Genomic DNA, 21,885 nt, shown 5'->3' with positions numbered 1-21,885 from the left:
AGATGAATTATGTTAAAGAAATAATAGTTTATAATGCGAGTATTTCAGACCATAATGTCATAGAAGTTAACAGTTCATTCCAAAGCAAGTGAAAATAGAGATAAGCAAGAAATGAAAAAGTGGGAAGGATATGGAAAATACAACTTCTACAGTAAAAATATAAAATGGTCAGAAATTAATGAAGAATTAAACAAAGATTGGGATAACATTTTCGTAAGTGATGACATAAGGGTAAATACGGAGATATTATATAAATATTGGAGATAATAGTGGAAAAAATATATACCGAAGAAGAAAAGTAAACATCATTCATGCATACCAAGAGACAGAAGAATCTTGTTCCAGAAAATCAGAAAGTGGAAAAAAGGTCTTGCAAAAGAAAAAAATGCATGGAAAGTTATAGAACTAAAAAGTAAGATAGAAAATGCAGAAAAAAAGATTATACAATCAAAAGAAAATGAAAAACGGGACTTGGAAGAAAAAACCCTATTAAATATCAAGCAAAACCCCAAACTATTATACTCATATGCGAAGAAGATGAATAAAAGAAGAATAGAAATAGGCCCTCTGAGAATTGAAGGGAGATTAACGAATGAAAAAAAGGAAATTTGCAACATACTGGCAGAACGATATAAGAGAGAATTCACCCCTAGAATAGATAATGAAGATAATGATATAGAAGTAAGGGATGAAAATAGTGAATATTTAGCTGACATAGATATTAATGAAGCTGATATTGTGCAGGCTATTAATGAAATTAAAATGGAGCTGCTGCAGGGCCTGATGGAATTCTGCTATTTTGTTAAAGAAAGTAGTTCATTCTATCGCAAAGCCACTTGCAATATTATTAAGACAAAGTGTAGATACAGGCAAGATATATGATGAGCACAAATTAGCGTATATTACCCCTACTTTCAAAAGTGGATCAAGCTAGAGGCAAGTAATTATAGGCCTGTGAGTCTAACATCACATATAATGAAAGTGTATGAAAGGGTAATGAAGAAAAATATTATGAAACATTTAATAAAAAATAATTTGTTTAATAAAGGACAACATGGTTTCGTACCCGGAAAAAGTACACAAACCCAACTGTTAGTCCACCGTGAAACATATTCAAAAATATGAAAAGCGGAAATGAAACAGATGTGGTTTATTTAGACTTTGCAAAAGCTTTTGATAAAGTAGACCATAATATATTAGCGAAGAAAATTAGAAAACACAATAGCGTGGATAAAGTAGGAAGATGGTTAAAAGAATTTTTACACAACAGAAAACAGATAGTTATTGCAAACGACGAGAAATCGGATGAAGCCAAGGTAATATCCGGTGTGCCGCAAGGTACGGTGTTAGCTGCAATACTGTTTGTTATTATGAGTTGAAGACATAGACAATAATGTTAAGGATTCGATAGTGAGTAGTTTCGCAGATGACACAAGAATAAGTAGAGAAATTACTTGTGATGAAGATAGGAACGCTCTACAAAGAGACCTTAACAAAGTATATGATTGGGCAGAGGTAAAATAGGATGGTATTTAACTCTGATAAATTTGAATCAATAAATTATGGAGACAGAGAAAGAAAGCTATATGCATATAAGGGACCTAATAATGAGACCATCACAAATAAGGAAGCAGTTAAAGACCTTGGTGTGATGATGAATAGGAACATGTTATGCAATGATCAAATAGCAACTCTGTTGGCAAAATGTAAAGCAAAAATGGGAATGTTGTTACGGCACTTCAAAACAAGAAAAGCTGAACACATGATTATGCTTTATAAAACATATGTTCGTAGTCCACTGAATATTGCAATATGATATGGTACCCACACTATCAAAAGGATATTGCACAAATAGAGAGTGTACAAAGGTCCTTTACAGCTAGAATAGAAGAAGTTAAGGACCTAGACTACTGGGAAAGACTACAATTCTTAAAATTATATAGTCTGGAAAGGAGAAGAGAACGCTACATGATAATTCAGCAGGCATGGAAACAGATAGAAGGAATAGCAGAAAATATCATGGAACTAAAAATATCAGAAAGAGCAAGCAGAGGTAGATTAATAGTGCCCAAAAATATACCAGGAAAAATAAGGAAAGCACACAGGACATTAATCCACTACGCACCAGCATCGATAATGCAGCGTCTATTCAATGCGTTGCCAGCTCATCTGAGGAATATATCAGGAGTGAGCGTAGATGTGTTTAAGAATAAGCTCGACAAATATCTAAACTGCATCCCAGACCATCCAAGATTGGAAGATGCAAAATATACCGGAAGATGTACTAGCAACTCTCTGGTAGACATTAGAGGCGCCTCACACTGAGGGACCTGGGGCAACCCGAACAAGATGTAAGGTCTGTAAGGTAAGGTAAGGTCTCTCTCTCTCTCTCTACGAAGACTTGTAGTATGCGCATTCCCTCACTCACGAGGCTCCTGAGTGTGTGCCTGTCCATTTTGGGATGTTGCTATGAGTGCTGAAAACAAATACCTCTGCAAATCTAATATAAGAAGGCACACTGTTGTTTGTGAAAACTTCAAACCTGGGATTAAATGAAAACATTATCACGCGAGAGAACTCTTGCACCACCTGATATATAAACTGTATATTATTGTTCGTTTCATCTCGAGACCGCGGCATAATACGCACTTTCCTTCACAGAAGATAATTCTATTAAAAAATCTTTTTTTTTTCATCAAGTCAGTAAGGTTACTGTCGCTATGAAACCATGAAGAAGTGGAAAGACCACTCATATGAATAAACAAAGTCGAAAAAAGAAATATCGGTAAGGTAGCTTTTATCAAACCTCGTCTCTGCAGGATTACTTTGGCAATAAATTACGTCATAAACGAATCACAAATTTTAATCTCTTATCTCGAGATGCTTTAAAATAAATGGAAGATGCAAATCATTGCAGAAAAGTATTCACTGCAACAAATAATAGCCTTCAGAGAGCAAGAATGTCTTTGTCCCACAAATACTGTGCCTCTGAGTCAGCCTAGCCAACAAGGGTACTGCCAGCCAAGAATAATGATGTTGCTCTTGCTATACCATACAGAACCAACTCTCTCTCTCTCTCTCTCTCTCTCTACCCGATGTAAGAATATGATACATACTTGAGTTTACATGCATATATCCATGAGCGACTTTTCTTTTGGGTTGGGTTGGAACACCTGAACCTTACAATAAACAAAAAATAGCGACACAGTTTTATTGCAGAGTCTAGCAACCAACCAAGCGTTAGCCAATTCAACTCAAGCTCTTATGCAGCAGTATCCAATACCGGATCTATACTTTTCTCGACCAGCTGCCGGAAATTAGTGTTTTACATATATACTACATATGAACATGAAATGGCAAAGCACATCGAAATAAAATAATGGTTATTTTAATTCGATAAATTACACACATTCACACAAACGCACAAATAAACGCGAACAAACAGACATACACCATATATATATATATATATATATATATATATATATATATATATATATATATATATATAGAGAGAGAGAGAGAGAGAGAGTGTGTGTGTGTGTGTGTGTGTGTGGTCGCCACTAAGCTGTTTTCTTAACTTAAATGAAGGTGATTAGAGAAACAGCAATTATCGTTGCTACAGTGATCATAGAATTACACGCTCTCTTATATTCATAAGAGCAAGCGGGCACACGTTATGGTGATTACTTGCTATTTTATCTGACGGTCCTGTCGCCATGCACTTCTCTTTGTAACAATTATCTGCAGTTGCAAGCGAACAGGTCTCTGGCATTCCGCATACTTGCTAGTTTTATCATGCCATTGGCTGGTCATTTGCTGCGTGGCGCAAATGTTATTTCATCATCTATATATATATATATATATATATATATATATATATATATATATATATGCACACATATATATATCTAGTTTATCGTTGTTTCTATACCAGGCCAACGTTCGAATCCTCCCGATGACGAGGCACATATTTACAATTTCCCTAAGATGTAAATCATTACCAATGTATTGCTTTGGATGTTAAATGATATTTATGGTTATATACTTGTGAATATACAAACATCGCACGTAAGTGAATATATATATATATATATAATATATATATATATATATATATATAAAACAGCAGATTCTATATATATTTAAATTTTCCCAATTCTAAATTTAATTTATACATATTGACTCTACTTCTTTGTCATAAAAAATATACATTACTTCAAGGAAAGGTAAGTAAAGTAAGGTCATAACCTACTTCTTAAAAGAATGCATATCAACCGCTAATGCTTCATAGACTCCCACTTGTATGTGAATTATCTGCAAAATGGCCCATGTGATCAACATTCAAATCAAACTTCCGTGACGATACGATGTATATGAATGCGTTTCTCGTACATTAAAAGAAATGGATGCATTGTCGCCATCACTATTCACAATCATCCTTTACCTTCCTGACATCTCTCTGGCACCTGAACCATATGTGATTGCACCTTTATGGTATACAGAATGTCCACTTACATTTATATCCAGAGCCATCTGTCACTGACATTAGAATTTGTTATGCAGATTTCCGCTCAGAAAGTCAAGGAGACCGTCCTATGGGAAAAGACGCTCCTCGTCCTCCTCCGGGATTTCGATGTCTCTGTTTACAACGCCGGCTGCTGTGCGTTAACGTTTGATTTATCAAAATAAGTTAAAAGTGTTTACTATTTTCTGCTTCAATTTCTTTAATTTAACTTCCTTTCCTCTCTCTCTCTCTACAGTTCATGCTTTAGTTTAGACACAGACACACGTGTATGTATGTGTATGTGTATGTGTATGTGTATATATTATATATATATATATATATATATATATATATATATATATATATATACATATATGAGAAATGAGTTGGATAAGTGGTGATATGGTTGGCGCTTTGAGGTGACCGGGCAATGTGGAAAGTTTGGAAGACGATATTATGTTAGTTAAAAGCGTATCTAATTCAGAATTGATAGAAGAGAGAAGGGCAGGAAGACAGGGAAAGGGATACATGGATGATGTGCCCGAAGTATTGGTAAGAAGGGGCCTTAAGATCTAGGAAAGTGCACACAAGATAAAGGTGAACGGCTAATGGTGTGGAAGTTTTCTGTTCAGAGATTAATCCACGAGCCAACCGTTAAAACGTGATTATGACTGCAATTATTGTCTTTTCCCTTTCTGGGAGCCACTTGCTGTTAGGGAAACCATTACATTTAGCATGAATATGTTCATATATATTCATAATAACAGCTTAGACTGAAGGTTATAGACAAAACTTAGTGACATATAGGACAAAGATGGCTACTTTCTTTTAATGGCTTGTTCTTCCATCGGCATGCACATGCAACTGTGAACTAGTTTCCATAGAGACCACCCAAAGGAAAAAATATTAAATACTAGTCTCTTTGCGTTGACTGACTTCAAATGAAGTATTCGCCTTATGCGTTTGCCTGTATAATCAATTTATTAAATTAAAATTTGCATTTTAAATAAATACTGCATCTACGGTTACTTATCATGCTTATGCATAAAGAAATGCGTCACACACCTATCCATATTTAATTCTGCTCTACATGGAAAACCATCCAGGGTGTTAATTACATTCCCACTTTAGGTGTTCAAAGCTCTGTAAGTTGCTCCAAAGATCATAAAAATCATGAAAAAAGAGGCAAAGACGTCCCAAAATTATAAGTAAGAAGTATTTACGACCCAGCATATTTATTAGACGCGTTTATACTTAATTGCTACATATGACATATAAAAAGGTACGACGAAATTCTAATTAGACGCAAGATTTCCCTAATACGACAAAATTTCCCTCTAACTTTAAAAAAGGAAAAGAAGAGCCAACTCACATAAGTATCAATTTTTACACTGCCATGCATATAAAGCTGCTTGTAAGTTATAAAATGTATACCGAAATTCTACAGGGAAAAATTGAAAATTCTAAGAATTTTAGCATACATGAAAGGTATGACCAATAATACAAAAGAAACTCAGGAGTTCAACTCATTAACATTCCACACCCATTCAAGATATTCCTAGACACTTTACGGCAAAGTTAGGCATAGCTGAGAATGGGAAATGAAGTAGAACAGAAATAACGATAATGAAAATTACCGTCAAATGAGTTGGTGACTTAAGAGCCGAGGGAAGGTCGCTTATCTTGTGGGTAAGAGACGCGAGGAGAGAGAACAAAGCCTTGCGGGATACAGCTAAGAATGAGGAAAAGGGGAGTTGTAGACGCGCCCAAGACAATAAAGCCTGTAGTACAAATAGAATGCTCGATAGAACGAGTTTTTTTTTTTTCACCACGGGTTTCCACTAACCACGAACAAACGCAGAACACTTCTGTTTTACCGTTAACAGTCTTTGTCCATTGGAGTGGGTGACGCCAATGGATATCTACCTTTGATTTATAGACCAAGCAATTTTGCACGCATCAAACCCGTAACTCATTTCCTTGCCGCACAAATGAGGGGTTACATCCAATCGGAATTGTAGCACCGTTGTTATCCATTTTAGCTGAATCGAGAGAAACGTAGAAACACACACACACACATATATATATATATATATATATATATATATATATATATATATATATATATATATATATATATATATATATATGCGTCTTAAACTTACACGCGTGCATCTGAATACACAATCTTTATTGTCAATCTTCTTTATTTCCCCTCCCCATATCTCTCTCTCATATATATATATATATCATATATATATATATATATATATATATATATATATATATATATTATATATATAAACTCATCAAACAGCAAGACTAAACGTGGGTATATGGTACAGCCTTACCTGGTTGGTGATAGGCGTTCATGATGAAAGGCTGGCGCATGCGCAAGTAGCCAAAATTTCCACAAACGGTCTTCGGTGCCTTTCACCTTTATTATTGATATTTGTGTCAGTTCTCCGAACGCTACGTTACGTCTCCCAGTTGCTGATGGGTCTACGTCAGTAGCATTTGACGTTTAATGAAGCGCTGTCCAACAACACTTGATTTGTTTCGAGAAGTTTGAAAAATGAGGTCTACAGATAGCTCTAAGATGGTTAACAGTACACAGGAAAACGCAGCTACATCAAAATGTTTGGTATTGCTAACTTGAAAAAATGATTAAGTAGGTGTTACTAAACAAATCTAGAAAACCTAATGGCTACTGTGTTACTTTTATTTAAGCAACTTACTTCAATTTCTTATTCGCTATCCAACACATACGTGTATACTGCTATATGTCCGTGACAGAATTTCCTGTCATACAGCTCTAATTCTTTCTAAATATCACTTGAATACTGCAATACTAATTTACCTGAGAATTGTCTTGTTACAGTGCACCAAAATATTCAATTGTCCACCTGTCAAAGCTCATGAAATACAGAAGACCATCTATTTTCAACGTTTCCACGTACAACTTAACCATGAACGAGAATTTTACTCTTACGATAGTTTTTTTGGAGCCAGGCCTCTCTAATGAATGAAATAATCGGCAGTTCTAAATACCTCACAATATGTATCCTCCTTATGAGACCTTATGAGTTCACAAAGGACATCAATTTTTTTCAACACCGTCAGCCGTCAGCTCAATAACTGTCACCTTCGGTTGAAAAACTGTCTCGTCCTTCACACCTGTCCAATGAGTCTAAAGCGATAAAAAAGAAACGAGAGTCGAAGTGAGGGTGCCAATGTCATATCATTGAAGTTATGCCCCGCGCATTATTGGAGACAGGGCCGCTGTAGAAGATGCCTTCCACGGCCGGGCGAACTGCTTTACAACTCCCTTTCAGTCACTGGAACTACCACTGTTTCTCTCTTTCTCTCTTCCTCACATGGCGCCACGTCACGTCCAGCAAGGTAGCTTTAATGTGGCTTACGACACCCTATGAAGTAATTAATCCTACCTTCTCTCTTTCTCTCACTTTTGTACGGGTTCGGGTACGTATTCCTTCCCAGGGCCGCCTTTTTTGAAAAGGACACTCGTTCCCTTTTTCACGAGATGACGGGAAAGCAGGCGGGCCAGACGAAAAGAGCCGAAGAAAGAGAGGATCCGGGCCAAGACCGAAATGAAAAAAAAAAGAGAGAAATTAATATAACTGCGTGGCGGCGAGCGAGCTGGCAAAAAGAGAGAGAGGCGGCAGCGGCGGCGGCGGGCAGCAGCAGCAGCAACAGCAGCAGGATGGCGGATTTGAGTTCCCAGTGAGCGGTGTGGAGGAAGGCGGGAGGAAATGGCAGGTAGCGCCGTGGCTGGAGACGAAGAACTACTACCCTGGGAAAGTTTTCGAGGGTCTCAGCCTAGCCCACCTGTGCCTCTGCGCAGGCCAAAGTGCTGTCAGCGATATCTATTTTTACAGACCCGTACCATAGTTCTCCCGACCCATGCGATCCAGCTATCGCACGATCATAGCAGCAGGTTGACCTGGTCGTGCTCGTGTACACACATCCACAGAGAGAGAGAGAGAGAGAGAGAGAGAGAGAGAGAGAGAGAGAACCTGATGGCGGAAGGTTACAACCAACGCACAGTGCACGCCACGCACTATACCTCATCCACCACAAAGAGGATTTGGGGAGCCTTGGAAACCACGCTCGATGCCCATACTCGCTACGAAGTCACACACCAAAAACGATCACTCACTCATCAATAAATCGCATCTCCATCTGATCCTCTGCCGCTTGCTTACAACTAATGCCGCTCTCGTCTTACGCATCTTTTAATTATTCGTCTATAGGTTAATTATCAGCAGTAATAATCTTGTTTAATCCTGCTGCCTCAAACATTTGGGTTATCTTTCACGGCGGAGAAAATAACAGGAACTAAGTTATTTACTCATATTTTAACTTTACTGGCATACGTCAACATCAATCCTTAGATGAGGATGCCAACTGAAATCCACTCAGCTAGTAAGAGGACTGCCAAAGAAAAGTGAATCATCATGATTATTATTTCTATTATTATCACTATCACCATCGTCTTTCTTCCTTAATGTCGTAGTGACGTCGTCATCATCATCTACAGCAGTAGTAGTAGTAGTAGTAGCTCCAACAACGAATCATAATAAATATTTTCCCCACTTCCCGTAACACGAACTACCGAAGGAACAAAATTAATAAGTGTAATGTAAACAAAAAGAAAAAAGAAAGAAAAGAAGAAAGTAAGATAAATTGTTTAGGAAGGGGACAGCGAAAAATACAAATTGAAGAAAAATATGAAAAGGGCAACATGAGTAATTGATAACATACAAAAATATGTCAAAAATAAAAATAAGCAAAGGAAAAGAGTTGAAACTGGAAAAAAAAGCACTGGAAATACTACGAATGGGGAGCTATTAGGCAAAATGTGATTACATAAATAAGACTCAAAATAAAAGTAAGACGTGAGACGAAAAAGACGCATGAAGCGATAAAGGGATCATTTGCACAAAGGAATATATATTACCCTCAACGACCGCTGCATTCATCCTTTAGCCAATTATTTCCGCGTAAGCTACCGTTATCACGCAAGACAATAATATTTTTTTCTTTCCCTTTGAAAAGAGAGATTAGATGAATAAGCAATAAATTTTCGCTGTCTTTCCCATGGTAAAAAAATAGTAGACGACAAAATTATATTTACAGATTTTTTTTACGTTAGGTGACAAAACATTAGATGATAAAGAAATATATTCTGTCCGATACATTCTTAGCAGAGATGGAGTAGAACAAATGTTGAAGAATATTAGTTATTACAAATCAATGTCCCTATATCATCGGTTGAAATCCTTCGTGAAATGAAAAGAAGCCTAATCTTTTAATGGCATCCATTTAAATTTGATAAGTTTAGTGATAGTCCTGTAGTAGTTTTGGCATTCAGGTAAGAGCTCAACACTGTTCTTAATCAGGCACAAGATTCATAACATCATCATAGAAATAATACTAGTGATACTTGCAATCGAAGAAAAAATAAAAGTTTCATGACAAGAACATTCAATAACACCGAAGGCATAAAACCGTAGTCAATTGAACTTCCAATATCAGTATTAAACTACGATATTTATAGTATGCACGCGAGAAGGAAGCAGAGAGAAAAAAATTATTATCGAATTGATATTCCGCTGAATATTCCCATCTGTCGTATTTAGAATGGAATACATACAATTGCTTTTAGACTGATGACGTCCTGATAATAATTTAGGAGCTATTATGTCAGAACCATCATTTGCTGTTACGTGAATATTATCGTGTTGTTGTACTTACTGACACGTGTTAAACTATCTTACATATCGATATATCGATGAGTCATGCACACACTGATACAAACACATACGTACTCATGTATGTATGTTATGTATGTATGTATATATATAGATATTATATATTATTATATAATATATTATATATTATATATATATATCTATATATAACACATATATCTATACATACATAATCGTCCCATTCAACACCAATTAAACATATTACAATACTCAGAGAGAGAGAGAAGAGGAGAGAGAGAAGAGGAGAGAGAGAGAGAGAGAGTACATTCCCCTGCATAATATAAGTGTATTTAAGCGTGAAGACAAACATAAAAGAAAATTGAAAAACCAATATATGAACACGACCACTGTCGATAACAACACGAAGAAAAATAATAATCATAAACAGCAAATCCAACTTGAATGGCCTTTCAAAACAAACACTATCAATAACTACAAAATAATAATAATAATAATAATAATAATAATAATAATAATAATAATAATAAAATAATAATGAACCTGTCATGACAGAAGCAACTGAGTAAAAAGACGCAATATTGACCCAATTAAAACAAATGGTTAAACTGATCAGTTTATGAACAGGGCTATAACGGCAGACGTGTAGGTGATATTTACTTATCGCATATATTGGAAAGAAACTTATTCTAATTCATACGGAAGGACAAATAGTACATACCGTGCAGCACTCCCCATCATAAGATTTAGTCCATGATCTCGCATGTGTGTGCGCGCGCGCGCTCGTGAGAGAGAGAGAGAGAGAGAGAGAGAGAGAGAGAGAGAGAGAGAGAGAGAGAGAGTATTAAAGAAAATCCCATCAAAACAAAACGTCTTCATTTTCTGTAAATATAACGTTCATCCATATGTATAATTAGTCCATCATTTCTCATTGAGAGAGAGAGAGAGAGAGAGAGAGAGAGAGAGAGAGAGAGAGAGAGAGAGAGAGAGAGAGTATTAAAGAAAATCCCATCAAAACAAAACGTCATCACTTTTCTTGTAAATATAACGTTCATCCCATATGTATAATTAGTCCATCATTTCTCTCTCTCTCTCTCTCTCTCTCTCTCTCTCTCTCTCTCTCTCTCTCTCTCTCTCTCTCGAGAGAGAGAGAGAGAGAGAGAGAGAGAGAGAGAGAGACTACTAAATAAAACTCCGGCATAAAACAAAACGTCTTCACTTTCTTGTAAATACATCGACTTTAAAATCCACCAAGACGACGTACGTCTATCTTTAGTGAACTAGACAGTTCCCGGCTTGCCAATTGATAGCGGGATTGCGCAAGAACCCAATTAATTGTGGGAATGTACTCTCTCTCTCTCTCTCTCTCTCTCTCTCTCTCTCCTACTCCGTTCTTCCACCTCCCTCCGAACACTTCCCTCATCTCCTCGTCTTCTTTGTCATTTCTTGGTACCTTAGGGCAAACAGGAGGAGAACTGGAGATGATTTTGTGATTTAATTTAGTTTTAATTATTTTGTTTTTTCGGAAAATCCAACTGAATTAAAGAATGAGGAGGAAAGAAGCTAAAAAAAGTAATCTGAAATAGCAGCAACGGATGAAAAATTACTTGGTACTGAGAGAGAGAGAGAGAGAGAGAGAGAGAGAGATTTCTGATAAAAGACAAGCTCCAAAGAAAATTATTTGTTACATGATGAATACCCTTATTGCCTGTTACGAATGCAACAATGCTGCTATTCTTCCCAATTACAGTGGAGCAACAACAGCATAACTGTATTGTAGAAGTAGACGAGAAACTGTCTGTTGGTAAATAACACAATTAAAAAGCAGCCATACAAATTACAAAGTGAAGCTTGACTGAATTATAGATACCCTTTTGGATTTTGTGGGGATTCTCCACAATTTGGCTAAAATTCAGCAGTCTATGAAGCATCTATTTTGATTACATGTTCACAATGGAGGTAATTACTGATCAAGAAATAGTCAGTTATCAAACTGAGGGCGAATTATCATTTCCATCCAATTTCGAAAAGGAAGAGTATGCCATTTGGCGTCCCAATGGTGTGGAGGGAAAGGAAAGATCACGTTACCGACTGCTACTTTTGCATGACAAATCTGAAAGGCATCAGTCGCAAGAACAAGCACCATGTTCAATACCCTGATGTTCCCTCTGCCATAAAGCCAGTCTCCCCATGGCCCTGATCTTCCTGTTCCTGAGCCAAATGTCACCATGTAATCTAGTTCTGATTACGAATCTAGTGACATGACTGATACAGCTGAGTGTCGGTGCATACAGCCCAGAAGAGGACGACCAACCGATGCCTTTGACCCAAGCCGAACTCAATGACCTGACACAAGACCTGAACCTTTCCCAGGAGTCTGCCCAGCTGCTGGGTTCTCGTCTTCGAGAGAATCGTCTACTGGCACCAGAAACAACATTCTATTGGTATCAGGACCGCGAGAGAGAATTTAGAAAATTTTTCACATTTGATGAAGCATCTTCACTGGTGTAATATAACAATATTGCTGACCTGATTGAATTACTTGGTCTGAAGTATGATGCTATGGAATGGAGACTTTTCATTGACTCATCTAACAGAAGTCTCAAGGTAGTTCTTCTGAATAACGGAAATAAGTTTTCATAGATCCCTGTTGGGTACTCAGTCGAAATGAAAGAATCTCACAAAAGCATGGAATGTCTGTTGTCTGCTCAGAACTACCAGGAACATAATGGTTGATCTGTGGAGATCTTATAGTTGTTGGACTCATCCTAGGACTTAAAGGTGGTTACACAAAGTATCATTGCTTTCTGTGCTTATGGGATAGACGTGCTGATGACCAGCATGAACCGAGCAAGATATTGCTTCCACCCCTCCACATCAAACTCAGTATCATGAAGAACTTTGTAAAGGCATTGGACGTGGAAGGTAGAGGATTTGCTTAAGGCAGGCATATTTGATAGTCCTCAAATAAGGGAACTCATCAAGGACGCTAGTTTTGCTGATACACTGAATCCTGCTGAACTCTCTGCCTGGTTGTCCATTAAGTCAGTCATTGTAAACTTCCTTTGCAACCACAGAAGTTCCTAGTATCAGAAGGTGGTTGGTCAATTAATGGAGAATTTCAACCAACCTGGTGAGCGCATGTCAGTGAAAATGCACTTCCACCGGTCTCATCTTGACTATTTTCAAGAGAACTGTGGAGAATTAAGTGAAGAACAGGGTGAACGCTTTCACCATGACATTAGTGTTATGGAGGACAACTATTAAGGCCGATGGAATGTCAACTTTCTGGCCGACTACTGCTGGTGCCTGAAGAGGGATGTGGAGTCTGCTCAGCACAAACGGAAGTCCCTGAAGAGATCATTCATGAGTAGCTTCCTTAATTTTATACTCTTCTTGCTATCTATTCAAAATATTTTGTAAGCCTTATGTGAATAAATCAGTCTAATATTTTCAATATTGTGTTTTATTCCACAATAAATAGATCGGAATTTAGGATATTTCTAATGTGCTATTATTTCATTAACTTGATCTGATTGAGTAAAATGAGCATGATTTTTTGATTCATTGCAAAAAACTGGCCTTAAATCGCATCTACCGTTAAAGCTATGAATATTACATTGATAACGTTGCTAGGGAGAGTTTTCAACAGTTTTCAAGAAAAAGGAATGGAAGACCTCCAGAACTGCCCCGCGTGACATACTGTTACCTCAAAGAGAAAAAAACATGAAATGGTAAAACTCTTTGAAAGGAGTGTCAGCAGTAGAGACAACCGCTGGGCATTGTTTACAGTAAATCCTTGAACACAAAGATGCATGAGAACTTGATTGTCAAACAGAAGTTTTTTCAATAAAGGAGAGGGCACTGGCCACAATGACGAGGACAACCTCAGCGACGTAAGGGTTTGTGGGAAGACAGGAATAATGTGAAAATTAATATATCTATCTATCTATCTATTTATCTAATTATTTCTATATATATATATAATTAATAATAATAATATATATATATATATATATATTATATATATATATCATACACAGACACACACATATCCAAATACACCTAGTACATGTGCAAACTTAGGTCTCATGCGTATTCAGAGCAGTACACATCACAGCATATTTAGAAGATAAAATTATTCATATTTATCTTTAAATATTTTACTTATTAACAAAAGAAAAAATAGGTACATAAATGATGGCTACTAAAATATCACTACCAGCAAATTTCCGAATGATCAACTCTCTGGAGTTGCTTCATCTGAACCATCGTAAGTAACATCAAGTATTGGTACGTAAATATTGTAAATTTAAGTGATCTGACATGGATACATTACTTTTCCATTATGTATTCATTATCATTATGCCATGTTTCAAATTTGAATTTATTTTCGTATAAGACATGAAGGAAAATCAAGAGTTACATGTAGCTGTGAGTGAAGCACCTTGTGACAACGCAATATCCATTAACACCTTTTTCGTAAACTGGCCAGAGCAAAAACAAACTAATGATCTCCTGGCTTCTCTGTGAGGAGCATCCCCGAAGGTGTTGTCAGGCAGAAAAGTGAGCGTTAACTACTGGTAAGGGATACGGCGTTGCAAAAACTAGAATAGGCTACGTGAGGCCTCAAACATTAACTCCGCTTCTCATTAGCGAGGGTCGTGGTATGTACCACAAGGGGATACTCTGCCATCATCGCTCTTCAGCTTTTTCAAGTGTATTTTCAAAATTTTAATACTGACACTTTTGTTTATTAAGACCAAAGTCTCTCATTGACACAGGGGGCTAAATGAAAATCCCAGGTTAACGAAAACCAATTTTATCATTATTATTTCGTCTTTATTTTTGACAATTGCACATTTTTATCTATAACCGATCTTTCAACACCCTGAAATTGCGCATGCCGAATGCATTTAATGAGAAAACATTTTCTATAAAAATATGGAAGTATTAAAATGCACGACAAGCTGCGTGAAATCCGGCGTCTACGGCAATACGTTTTACTATAATCATACTAAACAATTGCCAATTAACCAATAATTAAATTTCCTCTGACAGCTGCTAGTATTAGGGTGGAAACAGTTCCCGATTCAATCATGTGCAATCATGTCGCATCAAATAATTTTTTTATAATTTACCAAATAAAAATATGAAAGGATGCAATTTACTGGTATTCAATATGATTCCTGTATGATAAGGTCCTGAAATTTATCAAACCTTTAGTGTCAACAAGACATAGAAATAAACAGCGTAATTATTTTGATTCGTTTATGTGCGATAGCAGCAGTAAAATTGTGGAAAATAAACGTTCATGTTCTTGCTGATTTGGTGTTGATTGATGACCTAAACTCTTCCTTCCCAAACTCTTATTTAAAGTGGGCCCCCCCCTCCCCCCCCCCCTCTCTCTCTCTGCATCTCTCTCTCTTCCTCTCTCTATCTTCTTCTCTATCTCTCCTTCTGCTCTCTCTCTCTCTCTCCATGCCCGGGTTAGAGGACGACAAAAGTCTACCCATGCTTTTGGTCTCTGCATCAAATTAAAAAGAACTGGAGGACAACCCTATGCTGAGTTGCCTGAAACCTTTCGTACTTGTATAATTTGGGAAAGAAGTATCAGGGCACATCAAATAAACGAAGCCATCTACGTGTTGTAACTGCATTTCATTCTCGCAATTGACTGCGTTTTAGAGACGAATTCTCTTTAATAATTTATTCACACTCCTCATTTATTTTTCTTCTTTTACACTACTCTTTCTCTCCTTATACATTATACCTTTTGCTTCCGTTTTTGTCTAGTATGATTTAATTTCTCCAAAGCACAGAGTCATATATCCTTCATTTCCTTCCCTAAAATTAATTAGACACTACTAATTACCTTGCGATATGCTAATGGACTCAGTACTTTTTGAACATACCAATCTTGATTTAACTAAAAAGGAACAAAGTCCACTATTTCTTTTCACATCTCGTCTCTTTCCTAATTTCAGGTAATTATTTCGCTATCCCGAGGATCTTCTATATGACGTTATATCACCTAAGGTCATTATCAGAAGTTGTAATGGTAGAGATAATGATTTTTTTCTATCCCGAGGGAACAATAAACTTTCGTTAATGTTTCTCATTCAAGGTGAAGAAACCGAGCTCTTTCAGTTGGTGTGAGAGACAGCAAATTATGAGATTGAGACCACTTTTATTCTTAGGATATTTGAGGCTTTATAACAGCTGTGGTGAGCCGACTTATATTAACAGATTTCAAGTATAAACTGTTTAAATTATATATTTCTGGCCTTGCGGATTATATTAAGAAACATGTTCAATGCTCAAAAGAATTAAGCTACAAAGCATTAGTCTTTATGTGAAGAGGATTTTATTCTGACACAAAAAGTAAGTTCAGTGAGAGATAACTTATGAAAGTTCAAATGCTTTCAAGAAATTATTTTCTTTTTTTATATTAATTTCCTTTGAGAGTTATATTCCTTCGCCGTCCTTTCAGTAAATAAAATTCAAAGAAATAAGACTTGTAAATTTTCACAATTTTTCTTGAATGAGGATATAATAATAATATATTAGAAGGGAAAAAATAATGTGTCGTAATATATAATGATGAGAACTATCTGCATATCAAATTGGTATACTGCTAAAAATATACAAATAAACCTTTTAAACAACAGTACTACAGTAAACCTTTGATGCATAAAAAATAGCAATTCGACTACAATATTATAAAAGTAAGCGAAGCTATGAGCATGAAAGTTCTGTAAGCTAGTTCCTAAATCCCAAGACCTTGTATTCTGTTATAAAAGTATGGTCGTTTTCTAGTTCGCAGCCCCTGTAAAAATAAGCAGGGGAGGAAATCTTTTACGAGTTAGAAGGGGTAAAATCAGAGTTAACCTCACTTGCCATTCAATTAAAAAATTGAAAGGTCTCAATTAGCTGCAATGTATCTATATATTATTATAATAGTATATATAATTATATATATATATATATAGAATATATATAGTATATATAATATTATATTATATATATATATATAGATATATATAAAATATATATAACTTATTCATACAATATATATAATATATATATATATATATAGGTATATTATAATTATAATATATAGTTATTATACTATATATATATTATATATATAATAATATATACATGCATTTCATCACATCACCGTGATTCATATACAAGCATTAAACTACAAATGTCATACATTCACATTGTTTTTTTCTTATGGTGTTTTTACGTTGCAAGGAACCAGTGGTTATTCAGCAACGGACCAACGGCTTTACGTGACTTCCGAACCACGTCAAGAGTGAACTTCTATCACCAGAAATACACATCTCTGACCGCCCCTCAGTGGAATGCCCGAGAATTTAACTCGCGGCCACCAGAGGTGGCATACATACACTTTGGGTGTCATTAACTGAAGGAAAAAATTATATGTGAACTATTTGATTTCTTTCTCCTTTAATAAAGCCCTAGGTTCCAATGCTAGCTAGGATACTCTTATTGCCCGCAGATAATCTTATAACTTGTTCTTGGTTATATATATATATATATATATAATATATATATATACCAGCAAATACAACAGGAAAATCATGAACAGTAGAGAGAGTGCCAAATACTTTCGTGTAAATAACACATCTTTGTGCCCCGAAGATGTGATAATTACACGAAGATATTTGGCACTCTATTGTTTTTCTTTTCAGATTTTCTTGTCGCTTTAGCTCATAATCATTTCATATGCCTATTTCTTTCTTTCATTTTTAGTTATATATATATATATATATATATATATATATATATATATCTATATATATATGTATGTATGTATTAAATAATAAATGAAATATATCACACAATTCATTATGATATATCACACACTCATATTATATATAAACCAAAAAAAAAAATATATATAATTTATAAATATATATATATATTATATATTTACATATACTTATTACATATTAATTCTTATTCTTTGAAAATGTATTATATTACATTATTATGTATATATATATACCTTATAATTTAATATTATAGTATATATATTAATATCTTTGGTATGCTATAATATATATGTATGTATGTATATGTGTATGTATTTATACATATAGTATACATATATATATCACTAATGCTGCCCATATGAGTGCATTCAGAGGATATAAAGACGAATTTTTCTATTACTGTTTTCTCATCATATTTAATGTCTCTTAAAATTCTCCATAAATAGGTCATTGCCATACCTCATGAAAACCGTAGTTCCTGTAATTTTCTTTCTCCAAAAATCTGAGATTACAAAATAAGCCCAATGAATATTTCTGGTCATATTTGGCAAATTTCCTTACTATTTTCTTCGATTCCTAACTAATTCCTAGCTCTCCTCCTCCTCCTCATAAATATGTACCTTCCTCCTCTTCTCCTCAGTAACCCAAGTGACATGCAGTCACATAGCGTAACTTATGAGCCAAATTCTGCTAAGTTAAATATTACTTTCTTGCAACGCTGTAATCTACTAAGTTAGATTCATCTGAAAATTAAGTCATATTTTCCTAAAATACAATTTTTCCTCGTGCCTTTCAAGAAATTTGCATCGTTTGATAAATATATATGCAGGTAAATTCCCGACCTTTAGCTAAATTTCAAGTTTTGTATAATCTTTCAATACCAATTTAGGTTCTGTCTTCGGTTACCTTCTATAAGGTTCTTAAACCTTAGTTCAATATTACAGCATACTGGAATTTTAGAATGAACAAGGTATACTGTTCTTAAAAAACTGAACACCAAATATTGATTTTACTATGATTTTTACGATGGCGTTATTCACATAATAGTTCAAAAGAGAATATTTCGTTTTCCAGAATTCATGAGTAAAAAACTACAGTATATGGGTTCGAAGGTAACGTAGGGACCCCGTAACACAGATTACAAAAATAACAATAAGTTAGATCTTGAAGTGGATGAACAGGTGACGGGAGGTTTCTAGGCAGGCGGAGCAAAGAATGCAATGGGGACAATATTCCCCAGAGCACATGAGGTGAGAATTCCAGAGTCCACAACTGCTCTATTGCAAGACTGCAACGAAAACTATTGGGAGCTGAACAGATTGCATAAGACACGTGGTCAAAGATCGAGGGGGATGGAAGGAGGTACCTACCAACTTAATCTCACAAAGAAATGAAATACGTTACTTAAAAGTGAGCAATACCCATGGCTGTGGGTCCACAACAATACACAATTATAACACAATACAGGAATCGCTTGAGAAGTGGGAGAGGAAATTAAGTCGAAGACGTAAAACGGGACTGACTGCTTATAACCTTGAAATGTGCACATTACCTTCTGTAGGAGTCGTAGGAGTTTTTCTCAGGGGCACTGGTAAGGGAGGGACATGTTAATGCACAAAAAAGGTCACACTGGCTAGCAAACAGCCATCTTCTCAAAAGGAAGTAGCTCAGAGGAGCGCGAGAAATGTTCTAAGGCTGTTCGTCAAGTGCTCTCGGCATTTATGTCTTCAGAGATGATTCAGCAGCATCCTGGTAGATGGAGGTACCTGTTCTCTGGAACATCTTCACAATGAGGTCGTTCCAGGTTACCATGCAGTCTGGGCTTTTGTAATAATATAATAGTAATAATATCCTTTATTTCAGCTCAGGGCCGTATACATGGAATATACAAAATACAGACAGTAACATACACAATCTACTAGATACAAGAGACAACATGATGAAAAAATGAATAAACGGAACTATCCACACAATAGCTGAGGTATCATAAAAGATAGTAATCATAATACTGGTAATAATAGTAATAATATTGGAGAGAAAAAAATGCAGTGAGAGTTCTAATAGTTAGTGCACAGACTATATAACTTAAATTTCAGCTAGAGACCTTAGGTGGTTATACAGAAGTCAGGTCCAGAGGGCTAAATCCGAAAATTGAATGTAGAAAAACAATTTGATAGTATTCACAGTAATAATGAAAAAGTAAAATCTCAGAAATAAATATAATAATATGACAGATTCTACAGATGACACCTTGCCAATACAGAGAATAGCTCCTTTAAGGATAAAGGCCTCATTTTCCCATCTTTCCCACAATTGAGATCTTGCTTCACTCCTTAGGATGCTTTGTATGAGCGAATTGCTGCTGTTTCTCACTCGGGTTATTAGACTGGGCATTGTTTGCCATACATTGATTTTTAAGTTGTCCAGGCGGTTTTCTATGAACATCTGTGTGGCGGAGTGGTAGCGAGGAGAGTTTGTGAGGAGTCTCAAATGTTATTCTGAACAACAGTGATGCGTCTCATGGTCTCTAGGGTATAGTTCGTCCAGAGGGAGCACCCATAAATACTGTAGCAATACGAGCGGAAGAGCAGCAGTTTCACGTCTCGGTGACAGAAGGCAAACCTCCTTGCAATCATGTTGCCAGTTGTACATAGTTTACGACGCCTCTGTTCAATGTCTGCCGTATCTTTTAGGTCGTCCATGATAATGTGACCCAAATACGGAAATTCGTGCACGAATTCCAGCCGATGATTTCCGAGGAAAATTTGTGATTCTGCAATATGCTTAAGCGATCTCGGGAGCAGCGACATGCACTGGGTCTTGGTTTCGTTGTATAGGATATCAAATTCCTCTGCATATTGGCGGCAAGTGTCGATTAGTCGTTGGGGACTTTGCGCTGATGGGGAAATCAGAACCATATCGTCGGCGTAACAGAGGTTGTTTATAGTTGTTTCATTGACAATATATCCGATTTGGAGTGAGTTCAGTTTGACATTCAAGGCATCTGTGTACGTATTAAACAGGTATGGGGAGAGAATGCCCCCTTGCCGAAGCCCGTTTAGGGAGCCGAAGGTGTACGATAATACATTACCCCATTAGACACAGAACTGCTGTGTGGAGAACCAGAAATATAAAATGCTAATTAAATATAGAGGTGTGCCTCTTTTATGCAGCTTCAGGAAGAGTTTCAGGTACTTTACTCTGTCAAATGCTTTTTTCACATCCACAGGAGAGGCTGATGATAGATAATAGTTCAGCAATTCTTTCAGTATGTAGATGAAGGTGTCGGTTAAGCGGTTTGCTTTAAATCCGAACTGGCTGTCAGCTGGTCGCCCTCAACAGGCGGCATAGCATGCCTCTAACTCTCTTTCACAACCTCCAAAGTAACAATTCACAAAAAAATAAATAAAAAATAAACAAATAAAGAAAAACACAGTTCTCCAAAAATTAAATGTACATGACATTAATATTGTCTATTACTTTAATCGCAGAAATCATAAAATCCAGTTCCTGCTAATGATTTATGAAGCATAAAATTTAGTATGATTGCAAGAAAGGCAATGAATAATATTAATTGAAAAGATCATACTATGCAATACTAATTTAATAGAACAACAGCATATAATAAAGGACTTCAAGCAAATAAATCGTGACTTCACTCGTAATTATACTAACCTTAAACAAGAGGGTTAATATGGTTAGCTTAATTCTATCATGCAATATACTGTTAGCTTTACACCAAAATACGAGGACATGCTTTTAGTTGGCCTTAAGAGGCGATACAATGCGTTCAGGGTTGATTAGTGAACCCCCAAGT

General features: G+C 36.0%; 1 protein-coding gene across 7 annotated transcripts in view; it reads right to left on the bottom strand.

Annotated features, from left to right (window-relative positions):
- LOC135220978 (RNA-binding protein Raly-like) overlaps nt 1-21,885 on the bottom strand; it is a 703,239-nt gene that overhangs the window by 240,073 nt on the left and 441,281 nt on the right. The window contains exon 1 of one of the 7 annotated variants that reach the window (XM_064258668.1): nt 6,859-8,319. The exons of 4 other annotated variants lie outside the window; for them this stretch is intronic. In XM_064258668.1, the coding sequence (XP_064114738.1) occupies nt 6,859-6,898 (40 nt within the window). In that variant the 5' untranslated portion in view covers nt 6,899-8,319. Of the gene's footprint in view, nt 1-6,858; nt 8,320-21,885 lie in introns of those variants that run through there. 2 more of the 7 variants (XM_064258671.1, XM_064258670.1) reach the window with 2 other exon arrangements.

The sequence above is a fragment of the Macrobrachium nipponense genome, chromosome 2 (assembly GCF_015104395.2).
Source record: "Macrobrachium nipponense isolate FS-2020 chromosome 2, ASM1510439v2, whole genome shotgun sequence".
Taxonomy (NCBI): Eukaryota; Metazoa; Arthropoda; class Malacostraca; order Decapoda; family Palaemonidae; genus Macrobrachium; species Macrobrachium nipponense.
The sequence above is the reverse complement of the archived record's forward strand: the minus strand, read 5'-3'. Positions and strand labels throughout refer to the sequence as shown.